At 47.5% G+C, this 18339-nt stretch overlaps 1 protein-coding gene across 14 annotated transcripts in view; it reads right to left on the minus strand.

Annotated features, from left to right (window-relative positions):
- Positions 1-14080, minus strand: part of TMEM94 (transmembrane protein 94) — a 33540-nt gene extending 19460 nt beyond the window's left edge. For 6 of the 14 annotated variants that reach the window (XR_011422826.1, XR_011422825.1, XM_070225994.1 and 3 more), the window contains exons 1-2: positions 13819-13979; positions 4641-4770 (exon numbers count right to left, since the gene is read on the minus strand). Coding sequence is in view for 10 of the 14 variants with exons in the window: in XM_070225994.1 (XP_070082095.1) it covers positions 4641-4664 (24 nt within the window). In the remaining 4 variants the exon portion in view is untranslated. Of the gene's footprint in view, positions 1-511; positions 950-4640; positions 4771-13818 lie in introns of those variants that run through there. The other 8 variants (XM_014738649.3, XM_014738636.3, XM_014738654.3 and 5 more) reach the window with 4 other exon arrangements.
- Between the last annotated feature and the right edge of the window lie 4259 nt (positions 14081-18339).

Genomic DNA, 18339 nt, shown 5'->3' on the forward strand with positions numbered 1-18339 from the left:
CTGTCTGCAGCCAGGCAAATCAAAGCCTCAGGCTTCCTCCTCTTCCGGCCTCAAGCTGACCTTGGCATTTTCACCCATCTTCTTCCTCCTGCAGCATAAGACCCAGGAAGAAATCACTCCAGCCCTGGTTGCCCCTGTCTCAATGACCCATGTGGTCCAGCAAAAAAAAAGCCCCCTTACTGGCCCTGAGGAGGGCTGGCATCCAGGCCCAGAGCTTCCCGTCACTTGTACATGAGACCCAGATGCCAGCATACCTTGCCCAGATGCCCCACTGGGAAACTCAGCTCCAGTTCTGCTCTGGGTGACTTGGGAGCCTGGGTGGCAGCTCCTCAGACACATTGGCTTTCTGGCTCCTGTTCCCAGCCTCTTTCCACCATGCTAAGCTACCTTGTAATCGGAGCTGCCCCTGGTTTGGGCATCCATCTTCAAGACTTGTAGCAACCGCTAACCCGACAAAGCAGGGAACAAGGCATTTGTAACAGAAACGTAAAAGCCAAGCCGGCATACTCACTTTGTTGCATTTGCCCTGATGGGGCATCCATAGCTCTGCCTGCTTAAAGAGCATGGGGTGGAGCCTGAGCCACACAAGGGATCAGCCACACAACTTCCAACACCACCCTCAAAGAAAAAGAGAAAGGAACAGAAAGAGAAAGAGAGGGAGAAAGAGTGAGAGAAGAGAAAAAAGGAAGGGAGAGCTGGAGAGCGTGTGAGTGAGGAGCCGGGCGCTGCAGAGAATCCGGTACAGCAGAGTGGAGCTTCAATCTGCTGATTAATTCAGCCTATTTCCAGTCACGCTGCAGATTTAGGGAGGGAGGAGGAGGCAGTCACAGCCGTGGGAGGGAGGGAGAGGCAAGAGGGAAAGGAGGAGGAGAGAGGGGGTTGAGAGGAGAAAGTTTGTACGATGCTCTGCCAGATGTCCAGGAGCTTGGTCCATGCATCAGACAAGGTCACTGAGGGGTGAGCAGAGGGGCAACGCGCAGCCAGGGGGGTGTGGATGCATGCACAGTGCGGGCAGGGGGAGAAGCTATGCAGGAAATGGCTGCTATTGGCCCAGAGCCCTGAGGGTAACTGCCGGCATCAAGGAGTACCTGGGCTCTCTTCCCAGACTACCTTTCCTTGGCCCCAAATCACTAGGCAAGGGTAGGAGCCCCACTGTGGTGAGCTTGTTATCCATGAGAGCTCCCCCAAATCACTCAGAGACTCCTAGCATGGAGCCACGCCCATAACAGCTCTTTCCACATTAGAGCCACAGGAAGGAGGGGAGAGGGGCCTTGTGCGTTACTAAAAGCAGCACATTCTGCGTAGAGGGGGAAAAACTGGCACTTGAGAAGACTGGAGCAGTGACTTCTAGGAGGCAGAGCAGGGGGCCAGGGAGCGAGCAGAAGAAGCTAGCAGAAGAGGGAAGAGCCAGCCAAAAGGGAGGACCTCTGAGGATTCCAATGCCTAGCACCTAACACCTTTCCACTAGGTTACGGGGGTCAGCAGGGCTCCAATAGCCACTAATCTATGAGAGTGCAGAGATTGGGCAGCAGCTGACGAACGTCCAGCTGCATTTAGAGACACCTGACAAAGTGCCACTGGGACCAGAGATGGCCTGTGGACACCTGGGCCTCATCTCTCAGGCAGAAAGAAGAGGCCAGTGACCTGGGGCTCCCACCTCAGTACCTCTTGGCCATCAGGCAGAACCTACACATCACTCTAGGACCCCAAGTTTGATATACAGGAAGCTCTCAGCACAGACCCCTGGAGAAAGAAGGTCAAAAGTCCCTGGGAGTGGACAGGAAACTTCTCTGCCTAATTCCAGGCCACCCTTAGGATGGGGCTACAAAACCCCGAGGGAGAGGAAGCAACCTAACAGGTCCAATAAGCCCAGAGCGCAGGCTAGAGCCTGAGCACTTTTCTCCAGGGCCCTGTTTCCTAGACAACACCATGTGAGTTGCAAGGGAGGGAAGAGAGAGCCTCAGCGAGTTCGAGCTGGCCTCTGCCCTCCCGCTTCTCTAGCACAGCTCCCTGGAGGCCCTTGCTAAACCCACAGCTGAATGGGCAAAGGAGGGGCAGGGTGGTCCAGAGATTAAGGGCAGGAAGTCCTCATGAGGCTAAGGCTAGGGGGAGGAGGGGTCAGCTTCCAAGCCAGCTACTCTGAGGATGGCAGCTGTCTTAGCAAACTGCCAAGGAAAGACTCCTGTCCCCCTGTCCCCTGCTCCCAGGTCACACTTCCCTTTAGCTTTCTACCAAGACAGTGCTCTGTGGGAACCACAACGCAAACACTCCCCATCCTGTGCAACAGGCCCTAAAAAGATCAGCTCACAGGGTCTGACCCGGCTGTCCTGCAGGGCCCCCCACGCGGCCCTCTCCCGTCCTGCCCCCTTCCTACACTGCCCACTTCAGCAAGTGAAGGCAAGCTCTGCATCTAAGAAGCAGAAACCCAGGCCATCACTGACACAGTATGCCACCACGGGCTGGAAGACTAGAGACAGAAGAGGAGGCTCCAAAGGGGACAGTGAGGAACGGCGTGTCATAAAGTGACAGGGCGCGGGGGGAAGAAAATCAACAAGCAACCAACCCTGGGCTATAGCCAGGGGACAACAGGCCATCTTACCATCAACCACCACCACGCCATACCTCCCACTGCTACTCCTCCAGCAAGCCTTTCACTGTCAGAAGCCACAGGGATTACCTTTAGAAGCCCATTTATACGACTGGCATGGTGTCTCAGGTAGAATCCCCATCAGGCTCTATGGCTTAGCTGCTTGAACTATCAATTCCTCAAGTAGACTGTGAGCGTCTCCTAGCCAGGGGCCACCTGCTCAGTACCTAGACTGCTACCAACTCAAAGGAGCCATTCCACAAATATGGCTGATGACGATGGTGACGACACTTACTAGTTCAGGACTTGTCTATCCAGCAAGAGAAAGAAGAGGATAGAGAAGAATCCTCCGGGAAAATGGACCCTGAGAGCTTATCCAGTCTGGGCGCTCAAGTCTTCCTCAGGCCTGAGAAGCCAGCCCCCTGGATCACAGAACTTTGTTTCTCCAATTCACTGGCAACTGGTGTTTCAGCAGCAGGATGGAACCATAGGACAATACTGTCCTCTGTGTGGGGGACATTCAGCCTCACCCAGGCAGGCCACTACATTGTACAACAACATAGCCTCTAGTGGGATACTCCCTGGAATTGAGCAGGGCACAGCCCTTGCAACCGTGTGCAGCAGCCTTGCACCCAGGCTAGGAGAGAGGCAGGTGTAGCTTTCCCTCCGTGCCGATCACTGGTAGCATGGACACCAGCAGAGCAGCCAGACATGTCTGTGAACAGGATGCTGAACATACCTGCTTCAAGTCCAGGCCCACAAGCCTGTTCCACAGCTGGTCCAGAGGCATGAGAAGCCTGGAGCTGAACAAGTCAGCAATCAGCCAGGCATCATCAGAGGCCCAATGTGCGCACCCACAGCTCCCTCTCCAGGCTTCCCAAGATTTCTTTGGCAGAAAGATCACTATCCATAAGTTCAAGTCAATAAGTATTTACTAAGCCTTTGCTACCTGCCAGGCTCTTTGCTAGGAGCCAGGGACACTGAGATAAAGAGGGACAGACAGATTATTTCAATACAGTATAGCAAGGACAATAGTGGAGATACTATAAACGCTGACAGGAGTGACCTCTGGAGGTGGGGAAGGAGGACTTATCTGGAGAAGGTGATGCCTAAACTGGGTCTTGAAGAAAGAATAGTAGGAGTTTGCCAGGAAAAGGGGTGGGGAGCATTTTAGGGTAAGAGCCTAAACGTGGAATGTGTGCCCCAACTCTGAAGCATTCAGAATTACTAGTGGTAAAGGCCAAGGCAGGGGAGGCTAGGGATGCTGGGCTGACGGGCAGGAGCGGGGTTATGGAGGGCTGTGTACACCACCCTAAAGGTTTCAGCAGGTGGCATGGAGCCATTGACAACTTTTAAGCAAGGGTGACAAAACAGTCAGCTCTGCATTTTGGATAGCTTTCTCTGACAGCTAAGTGAAGGAAGGAGATCAGAGACAGAGGGACCTGTCAGGAAGGTGCGGCAGAAGTCCAGGCAAGAGACAGTCTTCATCAGGGGAGAGGGAGACTCTGATGACAAATCTACCTGCATGCAAAGACGGGGTACCTGGAGGCTGGAGTACCTGAGTCAGGCCAGGAGGAGGAGGCCGATCTAAGGACGCCTGGCTGCTCACTCCAGCTGATGCCACAGCTGTGTTTGGAGTCTAACTGGGGAGCTCTTCCCTAACCACAGAGAGGGTGCCCAACAGTACTCAACAAGGCTCAGCAGGTTGGGGCAGAGCCCTAGCAAAGAGCAAACCAACCAAATTACACAGCCCCGGGCAAGAAGCGGGAGGCTGGCTCGGAGCCAACACAAATCAGAAACCTGCTCCCACGCAGTTGTGTTAACAGGTCCACTTTGTCCTGTATTCACAGCTCCCCAAGTGTGTGCTGTCCAGCCAAGCAACAGCACCCTCCCAGAGGGGATCACAGACAGCTACCCCAAGCCTCAGAGCTGCACCCCTCTCTCACTTGTGGTTTAAAGCCCTCAAAGGAGGACCCCCCCAGGCAAACACAAGTAGAGAGAGTCCAACAGAGACACAGAGACAGCACCCATAAGGGAACAGAAAGAGGCCTACCGCATGCTTCTCCTTCAGGTCCATGGGCCCAGAGTACTGCAGGCATGCCCAGATGAACGTGGTCACCCCCAAAAGGAAGGCTCCTCCCCAACATGTACAAACCCCAGGGGCTCTGTCACAGTCACAGCATCTGGGGAAAAAAGAGGAAAGAGATCCCGTAAGTCCAGGTTGCTGGAACAGGCGACTATCAGGAAATACAGCAGTACCATCTGAACAACAGAGTGGTGCATGGAACAGAACTGGCTCCACTGACCATGAACCCTGGCTGGCCCTGTTCTAGCGGCAGTCAGCTTCGGACAAATTCCCCTCTCTGAGGCCAGGAGGGAGCAGGCTACGGAGGGGACGCTGGAGGGCTGCAAGCTTTCCTCTTTTAACCCTAACGTGTGGAGGCACATGTTTTGTTCCACGTGTACTCTTTAACTCACTGATTTCCAGCAGGCAGGAAAAGCCCTGGCTTATCAGCTTTTTAAAAAGGGAAGGTTAGCATTAAGGTAAACTGGAATCTAGACACAACTAGAATGTTCAGGAGAGTGGTGGGGAGATGACAGAAAGTAGAGACAGGCTCACTCCACTGCTGCCACCAGGAGCATGGAATCCGTCTATTTCCATTTGCTGGGAAACACACCGCACATGCCAACACATACATGGCCACAGACAGCCGGGCCTCTCGTGCGGTTTGCCAACAGGGCAGTGCTCCACAGGCACCTGGGCAGATGTCCACAAGGATGGCTGAGCCAATCTGACAACAATCTGGAAAATGAAGATTGCGTTACCTCCCCACCCACCACCCCTCTCCCCACACAACCCCTGACCCTCACTCATCCATCTTGGCAGCCAACATGCTTTAATGGTTTCAGACCAGGACATGTCTGGGTAAAGAGTGCCACTGAGTAATCTGGTTTGGTGCCAGGTGACTACTCGTGGAGAAAGTACTAACCTGCTGACTAGGGCAGTTCTTTGTGGGGCCTGCAGCAAAGCATCGCTAAGAAGCCCAGAAGAACTTATCCATGAAAAAGCTGTCTAGCAACAACAAAAAAAGCTGTGTCTAGAGGACCCCAGCCAGGAGGCCCAGCCTCTGCATTCACCAGCTCCACTCCAAAATCCCCTCCAATTCCTTGCAAGGCGGCACCAGTGCCGACGTCCCAGGCCTGTCTCGCCAAGTATCTCCCTACCCCTGCCTTTCCAGCCAGGACTTTCAAAGCTGAGCTAGTTCCAAAGGGTTAGAGACAGACAGTGACACTGAAGCAGCCTTGCACCGCAGTGACATTTGGTCTTTGGCAGCCCACTGAAATGGGATCCTGAGAGGCCAAATCCACTTCTCCCCAAGGCCACTCTGACTCAGGCTCCCCAGGCCCTGTTTACGAGTACAGCTTGAGGTCCCCATGACACCCCATCCCAGCAGGGGCTGGATGAGGTAGTCACCACACAGGGAAAGGCACCAGGAACCAGATGGGGATTGTGCTTAATTCTTTCTGCCAACACTATGAGAGTGAAATAACCCTGTGGCCAGCTGGAACCACAGCAGTTCATTGAGGGCAGCCAGGAGCAGGACATTTTTCTAAGAGTCTCTGTTTTCCCATCACTCCATACATGGGATTCTGGGAGAGAGCTGTCCTTAACTGTCTGATCTGAAACCAGCAGCTGTATCCTTAAAGGGCCAGTTCTCCTCATGCCCCACTGTGAAAAAAAGCACAGGCTTCAAAGCCAAATACCCCTGGGTTCAAATCCTGGCTCCAACATGTATCAAGTGCCAAATGACCTTGGGAAATCACTTGTCTCTCCGCCTCTCGGTTCTTATTCATAGAATGGAAATGACAATACCTACCACAGAGTGGTGCAACAGGAATTGTGTAAAATATTACATGTGGAGGGTCTAGTCCAGTATTTGGCACATAGTAGGTCTTAATAAATAGCTGCCATTACTATCATCAGCAAACAAGAAATACAAACAAAGTACCCCCTAGGTCAGCAATGAGGACTTAAAAGTAAGGAGAAGAAAAAAACCAAAAAGCATAAGGGTTGTAAAGAGATAAGTAAAACTGTCTCTATTGGCAGAAGACCAGATCATATATGTAGAAAATCCTAGGTAATCTACAAATAAGATATTAGAACAAATAAGTGTGCAAGGTTGCAGGATACAAGGTCAAAATACAAATATAAATTAAATTTCTATATGCTATAATGAAATATAGAAAAATAAAAAATTTTAAATATCACTTATAATAGCACAAAAAAAACCTATGAAATACTTAGGGATGACTTTAACAAAAACATATGTAAGATCTGTCACTGCTGAGAGAAATTAAAGAAGAGCTAAATAAATGGAGAGATATACCATGTCCATGGGTTGGAAGACTTTAATTATTTAATATTTAAATAATTAAATTAAATAATATTTATATCAATACATTTATCAGTATTAATATTAATATGCACCCATTAGAATCACTAAAATGAAAACGATTGACAATACCTAGTGTTGGTGAGGGTATGAACTCATAAATTGCTGGTGGGAATGTAACATGGTACAACCACTTTGAAAAACATTTTGGCAGTTTCTGATAAAGTTAAGCATACACTTCCTATATGACCCAGTAATGAAAACATATGTCCTCAAAAAGAATTGTTCAAAGCAGCTTTATTGAAAATAGCCAAAAACTAGAAACAATCCAATACCCATTCACAGGTGATCGGATGAATAAACTGTGGTATATCTACACAAAACGGACTGAAGTACTGACACGCACAACGACATGGCTGAATCTCAAATACATGTGCTGAATGAAAGAGCCAGGCACAAAAGAGCATGCAGCACATGATTCCATTTTTTATAGAAAATTCAGAACAGGCAAAATGAATCCATAGTGACAGCAAGCGGATCAGGGGTTGCCTGGGGCAGGGGGAGGGAATGACTGCAAAGGGTGCTGGGATCTCTTGTTCAATATCCTGATTGTGGGTGGTAGTTACAGCGGTATACACATTTGTCAAAATTCTTTGAACTATATACTTAAAAGGAGCATTTTATTGTGTGTAAATACTGCCTCAATCAAGCTGATTTTAAAAAGTAAGGTGGGATCTGAGATCCAACTAAATCAGCTCAACCAAGCTCTACACTGCCTGGCACATGCAAGATTGGGTATAAAAGAGAAGAGACAGTGAAGGAAATGAACATTTATCAAGTGCCTACTGTGTGAAATAACTGCATATATTTAATAAGCGTTAGGAATGGTCCTATTTTCAAAGTATAAGATACAGTCCTTTCCCTAGAGGGATTTATAACATAGGCAGTTTTTGGCTATTATGAAAAAAGATAACTAAAATTCAAGTTGCCATTGAAATACTAAATGAGAATTGCAAACAGGTGCCTAGGAGTGAGACAACAGACAGCAACCCAAGCAAGAACTAGAAGTCCCAACAAAGGTACCAAGGAAGAAATGCAGGAGCCTTTGTGAAAGATGGTGGATCTGACCTGTTTGGTTAGAACCAAAGGCCTTAGGAAGTAAGAGCGAGGAAATGAAGGGCCACATAGCACAGGGAATCAGGGGCCAAAATGCAGGGCCCCTTGAAGCCCAAAACAGAGAGATCCTGAGGGGTCACTGAAGTTTTCTAAGCGGGCCCAGTATTTTAAGAGGGTAGAGAATGGATCATAGTGGGAAGGGAAAGAAATTACAAGGCAGAAGAGTTAGAAGAAAATAACAATCTTGGTTTGCCATAACAAGTATCTAGACAAAGGTAGCATAGTAGCCATGAAAACAAAGGGATGGATGCTTCCTGCTGCCAAGCTCAAAATCAGCACTAAAATGAGCTAAGTGGATGCCCAAGGTTCAGGTTGAGGGCGAGGTAAGGAGTTGGCTGTCCTTCTTATCCATTCTAATGCAAACTTCATTAGCTGTGCTTGCACTCTAGCCATGCCCAACACACCAAAAATACAATTTGCTGGACCTGTATTCAGTTGAATAGCTGGGCCCAAAGGGTACTAAGTGACAGACTGATGTCCAGCTGGAGGGAAGTTTTTAATATCAAGCCTCAGGGTTCTATCTTTGGTGGCATCCTAGTCAATACTTTTATCAATGACTTGAGTGAGGAAACAGATGGTATGCTAATCAAATTCTTGGATAGTATAGACCTGGAAAGGAGATCAAAGTCAAGATCCAAGAAGATCTCAACAGGCTGAAATGATGGGCCAAATCTAACAGATTCAATTTAACTGAAATATATTCAATAGTAAGTCCTGTGCTTAGGTTCAAAAGCGACTGTATAAAACTACTATAAATGACCCAATTAAATGTGATTTCAATAGACGTGACATGGCCGCTCAAAGTTCATTCACATTTCAGCTACATTAACAGACAGTCTCCAAAAAGAGAGAGGTAAGGTCTGATTCCTATACATATCAGAGCATATCTGGAATATTTTGTTCATTTGTGAATCACACACTTTAAGAAGGACAGTAACAAATCTGGAAGGCTCCCAGACAGCAGCAACCAGCTTGGAGAAATTATGACCTGAGAAACGATGGAAAGAAGTGAAGATGCTTAGCCAGTACACCAAAAACACATGGGGTGAGAGCAGGGCTAGAAAGGCATGATGGCTGCCAGGTGAAAGAAGGGCCAGGCTTACTCTGGAAGGCTCCAAAAACAGGGACTAGATTGGGGGAAGAAGCTCTAGGGAGGTAGACTGGGACTTCATATGAGCAATAGCTCTTACATAATTAGAACTGTATTAAAAAAATGGAATAGTCTGCCCCTGAGAGGCAATGAGCTCCCCATCATTAGAGGCATCCAGGAAGAAGCTGGGAAATTATGGAGATGATAAATACATCAGGTAGCAAATAAGCAAGAGACTTGGTGTGGTCTCTTCTAACCCCGAGAGACTATGAAATCAACAAATCCAGTAGCTCCTACATGTGAAAAGATGCTCAGCTCCACTCATAAGAGATACCCAAATTAGACTACCCCAAGAGAAAGTTGGAAGACTTTCACCACCTGACTTCAAGGTTTATCAAGCTTCAGTAATCAAGGCAGTGTAGTATTGGCCTGGTGACAGAAGTTCTAGAAATAGATCCAGACATAGATGGTGAATTGATTTTCAAAAAAAGGTGCAAAGGTCATTCAGCGAATAAAAGATAGTCTTTTCAATAAATTGTGCTGGAACAACTGAATATTCAGATGCAAAAAAAAAAACTTGGAAATATAGCTTGCACCATATACAAAAATTAACTAAAAATGGATCATAGACCTAAATGTAAAAGAAAAACTATAAAACTTCTAGAAGATAGGAAAAAATCTTTGTGACTTTGTGTTAGATTTATTAGATTCAATACCAAAAGCACAACCCACAAAGGAAGAAATAAATTGGAACTGAGGGGCTGGGGACAGGAATGGGCGGGAGAATTTTCACTGTATACACTTTGTGCCTTTTAATTTTCAAACCATGTGAATGTACTATCAAATGTATCTTTAAAAAATCAGCAACCTCTCACTTCTGGGTATATACCCTAAAGAAGCGGAAATAGGGACTCAAATAGACTTTTGTACATCCACGCTCATAGCAGCATTATTCACAATAGCCAAAACGTGGAAGCGATCCAAGTGTCCATCAACAGATGAATGGACAAACAAGATGTGGTCTATACATACAATGGAATATTATTTAGACTTAAAAAGGGAGAAAATTCTGACATACGCTACAACATGGATGAACTTTGAAGACCTTTGAGGAACTTAAGTGAAATAAGCCACTCACAAAAGAACAAATATTGTATAATACCTCTTATTTGAGGTTCCTAGAATAGTCAAATTCATAGGTGGATGCCAGGGACTGGGGGCAGGGGAGGAATAGGGGTTATTGTTTAATGGGGACAGAGTTCCAGTTTGTGAAGATGCAAACGTTTTGGAGGTGGATGGTGGCGATGGTTGCATAACGATATGATGGCCTTAATGCCACAGAGCTGGTTAAAATGGTAAATTTTATGTTATGTATATTTTACCACAATAAAAAAAGTCAGCAACTTCTGATTCTCATTTTACAATAGACTCTGCCTTCTGTTACTATACAATATTCCCCCCTTGGGTTCCATGTCAACTTTAGGAATGTTTATGCTCTTTTCAACACATCTTTGAGTCTCTCATCAGTATATATCTTTTCCAAGTGTTTCCCAGTATTTTTCTGTTTGCTTCCCTACTAAGGAAGGTATCACGAATCTCTTTTTCAGGAAGATCCTGAAATTAAGAAAACTGGGTTCATATAATTACACTAAGATTTCTGGTTTTCCAATGGCTGCTCTTAAAGGGTCTCCTTCCCTTGGGCATGCAGCTCCACCCCCCGGGCCCCGTCACTTTTGGCCTATGGAGCCAGTAAAACCCAAAGCAATCAGTGTGAGATGTAGACCTCATGCCGGGTCTAAATCTGGCCCTTACTCTACCTGCCACGTCATGTGACCCATACTGTTTACTACTGTCTCAGCAGCCACAGGCAAAGCTTATTATTACACAAACCCCTGATCACCAAACCACACATTCTGGCTGGCCGGTCCCTTCGGAAGAAAAACATTCCTGCTGCAGTCGTGGCCTACCCTTTATTTCACCTGTGCTCCTGTAAACAAATCCAGGCCTGCTCGGAAACCAGCATTCAAACAATAGTTTTAAAGGAGCCTATCTTTTAGGTAAAGAAAGACACTCTCGAGAAGACAACATCGACACAGTAACAAGATAAAAAAATACTGACACACATATACCAGTGAAGTGCCAACCATGAGCTCGAACCTTCTCACTGAAGCCCAGGAATGGATTTAGGGGCTCTGTCTTCCCAGCTCGGACTGCTAGCGTAAGAGCTCATACTTGACTCACCAGGTGAGGGTCAAGAAAGCCTTGGGTGTAGGTAATAGTTACATTAGCACTCCTCCCTCTCCATAGAAATTGTTTCCCAAGCCCGACATTAAGGAAAGAGCAGTGGGGAGGAACGGAAGGATTGCGACCTTCATTTCCCATTAGTTCTGCAGGAGGTGAGCTTTCCAAAAGGCTGATTCTCAACACTTGGAGTTGGCACTCCCTAGCAACTTCTCAAAATAGAAATAGAAGCGCTTTCTGTTTTCTTCCATCTAACCGCCCAACCCTGGCTCTCCAGGTCTAATCTTCTGATGTCCGGTCACCACAAACAAGGGGCAGGGTGGGGGGTGGGGGATTCAAGGGCAGTTAACTCTCAATTATTTGGCCACTGATGGATGGTTTGTACTTCACCTCCCTGGTCAATGCACTACTCCATAGTATCCACCAGTATCCCTATTTGAAGTTCTGACAAAAAGAACCAGTGAGCAAGGAAGTGAAAGCTAACATGGCCGCTAAAACAAGACTTGCAAAGTATTTGTGGATTCTATTTGAACACGCTGTCCTCTGTTCCAGGGTTATGACAGTCTGGGTTCTGATGTGTTCTCATCTTTACAGTGATTTTCAAACTTTTTTATACCATGGATCACTTTTGACTCTTTAGAAAATGAATCTATACCATTGTTTTTTAAAAAATTAAAACTACCTTGGAATACTAAGATTGGCCTTTCTTTTGCCAAGATTATCATAAAGACATACCACCATGGTATTTCTTCTTTCCTCAGTGGTTCTCAACCTTTTTCTGCCTCCACACTGTTCTCATACACAACACATTTCCACTAATAACATCTCTAATAACACTACACTGGTTCCCAAAAAACAGAGGAAGAGGCTACCTTGACCTGACTCCATCCCTTCCTGCCCTCAACAGAGAATCATTGTAATCATTTATGCCCCAAAACACAGAGAGAGACCACAATAAATACTAATGCAAGAAATTAGCCAGTGAACTACCCACTGGTTACTTAAAATGAAGGAATGCAAGAATGGATTAAGAACCTGGTAAGTGCTAGACCCCATGCTATCTACACCTATGTATAGGGGTCCTATATACACCATCTCATTTATTGTATACAACCACCCTGCAGGGGGCTTAGAGAAGTTAGGGAACTTGATCTCCTCAGATCACACCTAGGAAACAACTGGCTCCAGGGGATAAAGAACTTTAGAGCCTGGCCTTCAGAGCTCCAGTCCTGGCTCTAGGTGACCCTGGCCCTGCCCCGTTGCCCCTCCCAACAGTCTCCTCTTGTGTAAAATAAAAACGTAAAAACTCTCCTCCTCCCCACTTGCAGCTTTCTAAGAGTACCCTGGGAATAACTCAACTATGTCACTAAAGCTGAGTGTCTTGAATAAAGGATGAGAAAACTACCACCTCCTTCAATGCACAAATTCACACACTAGAAGGAAAAGATCAAGTACAGAGCTCCCTCCTTTTTTCCCCTAGAGCCCCACGAAAACTCGGAAGAGAGGGTGGGATGTAGCAGCACGTGACCAAATGAACGAACACGCCAAAGTGCAGCCTGTGGTTACACACCAGTGAAAGAAGAGCAGGGTCTGCCTCGCACCGGGCACCGGGCACCGGGCACGGGGCGCCGGCCAGGGGCTCACACCGTGGCACGCGAGGACTGTGAGACTGGACGTGAGGGGAGTGTGCGGCAGAGGAATGAGGGCACAGCACAGAAATCAGTTTATAGGATGGCAAGTATTGTATTCCTGTGGTTGCTGCTCAGGAATCTTTAAACGATTCTGGAAAGACGGAAGGACAACAAAAAGCACGGCACACTCCAAACCGCAGGGTCGCTGCTCAGGGTTGAGAAGCCCCTCGGCTCCCTCCACCTTGGCCCGGGGTACGCGGTCAGCACGAGGGCCGGCCAGCAGCTGAGAGCGCGCGCAGGGGAGACAACGGTCTGAACTGAGGTCGGGGTGGGGGACTCGCAGAGGTCTATAAATACACTGGACATCAGCGTTGGAAGCCCCCTGGGCCAGGGCCCAGCCACGACAAACCTGGGGCAGGGATTCTTTGTTGGCGGGAGGCTTCGATTTCTGGCGAGGGACCCCCAAGGGGCCAAGCCAGGGCCGAGGGCAAGTGTGAGCACCCGGGAGAAGGAAAAGGCCAAGAGCTGGAGGCAGGAGTCAGTTCCTTGACTCCCCCTCGAAGGGATCCCCCAAGGCCAATCCCTGGGTGCAGACCCCAGACTCCCCTCGCCTCGACCAAGAATCCAGAGGACGCGGAAGGCCGAGCCCCACACCCTCTAGCTCCCCTTGCTTCGGGCCACGAGCCTTCTCGTACTTACCGGGGCCCGGGGGCCTGTCTTCCTCTCCCACGTCCTCTCCCCTCCCTGCCCCTCCTCACTTCACGTCCCCTCCTCCAAGGGCTGCAGCCATGTCCGTTACTGGCAACTCTAAAGGGGCTTGCCTCCCTTCTCGGACACCGAGACGCCGGCTGGCGAGCTAAAGTTCTGGGTGCTGATTGGTTGAAGTCCCAATCGGCTGGGCATTTCTGCCTTCTTATTGGCTGCGCGGCGCGCAAGACTGTAGCTGCAGCCTCCCCTCCAGGAGCCTGGCGGAATTAAGAGCCAAGCGACCGGCGGGAGACCTCGCAATCGCTCTCCATCCTTGGGCGTACTCCTCAGGCGCTTTCTAGTCTAGGGGTCCTGACCAGAGGCCAGGGAACGGCTTCCACCTTGCTTAGTTTTCCTACAGAATTATCCGAAAAAGATGAACAGAGCTACCCCTCCAACACCCCCACCCCCGCCGTTTTTCTTTCTTTTTAAAATAAGCCCTTGCAGAGCGCCCGCTCGTGTCTCTTACTTCTTCTAAGCTTCCTCCTTGTTGCTGGGAACAAGTGCCTAGAGACCCTTGCTCAGAGACCTTCGAGAGTCTCTTAGGAACTAATACTGTGCCCAAACCAAAGCTGGAGAGTCTAAGATAATAGTGCGGGGTTTCCCCCCAGCTCGGCTGAACTCTAAAGGGAAAAACAAGTTAAATTTTTTTCCTAGATAATTAGAGAAATCGCCTGGGAGACCTCTCTTGGGAAAACAAAGCCAGACTGTGTCAGTATTTACTTCTGTTTTCCCAGAGATCTCGGTCTGGAGACTTGGTTTTTTGTTTTTTAATCTGTTTATAAAATTGGAAGAGGGTCATGGCTAGCCCTGAGAAGTGAAAGCCCCTTCTCCCTATTAATGAATTTAGTTACGTAATTAAAATCTCTCTTTCTTATCAGCTGGACAGGAAGGTGCCATTTCAGTACCTAATCTTGTATGTTTGAAATGTTATAGCTATTGCCTAAAACACTGGTAGACTCGTGTTACTTTCCTGCCCACAAAAATCTTCTGCATTTTTGCAAAGAGAGGAAGTCCAAATCTCTCTGCCTGGCGTTGAAAGCACCTCATAAATCAACTCAGGTGGACATTTCCAGGCTTAACTCCCCACAGGCCAAACTACTGCCGTGACATAGATTCATCACCACCCCTAAATGCATCTGGGATCCTCCCACCTCTGCTCGTTTGCCCAAGAGATTCCCTGTGCTTTGAAGGTTCATTCCTACCAACAAAGCCGACATTCAAATCCATGCCCATCCTGAAGGCCCATCTCAAACGCTACCCACCCAAAAGCCTTTCCTGGTTTTTAGTCATGGAAATGCTTGTCTATATAGTACCGTGCCTCTTTCTTTTGCGTCTGCATTGTCATCTTTACAAACGTATGCTTTGTACACCATTGTTTTTGTAAGACCTCAGACTCCCTGAAGGCAGCTGGCTTATCCTGGCAGTCCCCACAACGTCTTACTCAGAGCCTTGTACCCAGTAAACGTTTGCTGAATTGAACTAGTCAGTTGTCTCTAGCTTATGTCTTTCCACTTGATCCCGGAAGATGTACATGGCTACGTTTGGAAGATTAACAAATGTAAGAGTCGTCCTGCCCTGCTCCACCTTGTACCCCGATCTGCTCTGACCACACTTGTTTCTCTGCTCCATTGGGTTTTATGAATATCACTCAACAAACTTGAACTGAGTGCCTACCAGTTTCAGGGGCTGTGCTACAGTCCTTCACCCCCTGGCCCTCTCCTCTGTCAGTCCCCCCAGCCATAAAACTTTGCCAAAGAAGTAAATCAAATCACTCAGGCCATGACATGCCAATGCATCCACTCTGAGTTCACCCTGGCTAGCCTTGTTGCAGCCCTGAGGTCTCTGTGGCCACATCTTGTTAGTTGTCTAGCAACCCCAGGCAGCAGTACCAATCCTTCTTTATTTTTCTGGAGCCTCCCCTGTCTCCCTACCAAGATAACCTTGATGAGAAGACCAAGGCCTTCTGGTGGTGATTCCTCACCCACTTCATCTGCTTCTATTTCCCTCTCAACATTCCTCCAGGAAAGAGATGCTCTTCTTCCTCTCCCCATCTGTATCCTCAGTCCCTTCCCTACTTCAGCCTCACATGCCCATCTCTAGGCTTAGCTTGTGCTGCTCAGCGTGCCTGAAATGCCCTTCTCATCTCCTTTCTTCCTGGCTAGCTCCCTATCATACTTTAAGATCAGGTTGGCTTGTCCCTGCTCTGTTTTCTCATAATTCCCTGTAGATAACTGTATCACTCATTTACCACATTGTTTTATATCTTTGACTGGAAAGTAATGTTAATAATGCGTTAGTATCCACACTCTCTTTCTCTCCTCCTGCCTGCTAAGGAGGATTGTGTCTGTGCCTGTTGGGTTCCCAGATCATTGCCCGATGTTGGAGTAACAGGGGAATGGTGGGGCTGAGAAGGGCCAAGCCATGAGTGATTTCATTTACTTTGTATAGGATGGGGATTACCAGTAGAGGAGAGCAGGTGGGCTTTAAAAGAGGACAGGAAGAGTGAGGAGAGAAGAGCCAGGAAGGTGTGGGTTAGGGAAGAATTGGGGGGAGTTTTGAGGGAAGGAAAAGAGAAGCTTTAGGGCAGAGTGAGAAATACCTTCAGTGAGTAGGTGAAATACCTCTCCCTGTTGTTCCGACACTGTACAATGATCTGGGAACCTAACAGGTAAGGACAGAATCCTCCTTAGCAGACAGGAGGAGGGAAAGAGAAATGAAGAATAAGATTTTAAGAAGGTTTCTTGTAAATCATTTACATAATTCTTCTTTTGGCATTTTTCTCAAGAAACTACAATAAGACTTGAAGTTGCTTTGCAATTATTTTTGGATGTCAACTAATGCTTCTTTGTGTATGATTCTGTATAAAGACTGGACATATCCATCACTAGGCTTTATATACTTAATAGCATTATCTATTTATGTGTCATTCTCTTCCTGTGAGCCCCTTCAGCCTAAGGACTGTGTCTTATTCATCTTTGTGTCACTATTGATTAACAAAGTACCTGGCACACAGCAGATGTCTGATAAATGTTTATTGAATAAATGAGCTGGTGCCCAATTATCCCCTCTCTCTAGCATCTTTAGTTCCTTCCTTTCCATTGGATCTTTCCCCCCAGTTGTATAAACATTCATAGTTCTCATCTCTCCTTAAAACAAAGGGGTGGGGGGACGCGGTGGAGGGAAAAGAGAAGGAGAGAGGAGAAGGAAGAAAGGGAGGAAGAGGGCCGGCCTGGTGGCGCAGTGGTTAAGTTCGCACATTCTGCTTTGACAGCCCCGGGTTTGCCGGTTCGGATCCCGGGTGCGGACCTACTCAGCGGTTGTCAAGCCATGCTGTGGCAGGCATCCCACATATAAAGTAGAGGAAGATGGGCACAGATGTTAGCTCAGGGCCAGTCTTCCTCAGCAAAAAAGAGGAAGATTGGCAGCACATGTTAGCTCAGGGCTAATCTTCCAAAAAAAAAAAAACAAGAGAGAGGAAGAAGGAGGAGGAAGAGGAGACCTTCAACATTAAATTGTCTGGTCTATATGACACTCCCCTGCCAAATAGCTAATGAATCAACTGGCAAGAGGCTCCCTCTCTTTCTGTGATGTTCTGTTGCTGTCATACTAGCCAGTGTAGTGACTTCACCCGGTGAGTTAGCCTTAGCTGTATAGTCAACAGAGAATTACTGCTTCATTAATTTTGTGACCCTGCAGAATGTTGAAGAGATATAGCTAAAAAAATTCAATGTCATGTGACTTTAAGAAAGATGTTTCAAAGCTGTTAAACCAGCCTGGAATAAACCCCTTCAAAACGGACCAAAGATGTCATACTGTGTTGGGCTACCTGCCAATCAATCAGCACATGTTTACTAAGTCCCCTGTATGTGCTAGCCCAGGGCTAGATGCTGGCCTGAACAAAACTGAGAGGATCCCTGCCCTCAACTCAATATTCTAGTGGAGGAGACAAGACCCTAAACAAATAAACAATTATCGCAAGTGTGCAAAGTGCTGTAAATGGGATCCTGGTGACCAAATGTGAGGTGGCTGGGGAAGGCTTTCCTGAAGAAGTGACATTTAAGCTGAAATCTGAAGATTGACTATAAGTTAGCCAGGCAAAGGAAATGAGGACAAACACTGCAGATGGAAGGGGTGGCATGTGCAAAGGCCCTGAGGAAGGAGGGTATGAGACTGGGGAACTAAAGGGGATTCCTACATGACTGGAACAGGAAGGAGAAGGGCAGAGTGGTGAGAGACAAAGTAAGAGAAGTTGGAGGGCAGTTTGTGCCGGGTCTTCTGCATCACGCTGAGCATTTTGAGCTTTATTCTGAGTGCATTGGAAAGCTACTGGAGGATTTAAGCAAAAGTGTGCCACGATCTGATTGGCATCTATAAAAATACTCAGTTTGGCTGCTGAGGAGAGAATGGATTGTAGAGAAGCAAAAGCAGCTTTGAGACACCCAGAGAGGAAGTTTGGCAGTAATCTGAGCG

This window comes from Equus caballus, chromosome 11, assembly GCF_041296265.1.
Source record: "Equus caballus isolate H_3958 breed thoroughbred chromosome 11, TB-T2T, whole genome shotgun sequence".
Lineage (NCBI taxonomy): Eukaryota > Metazoa > Chordata > Mammalia > Perissodactyla > Equidae > Equus > Equus caballus.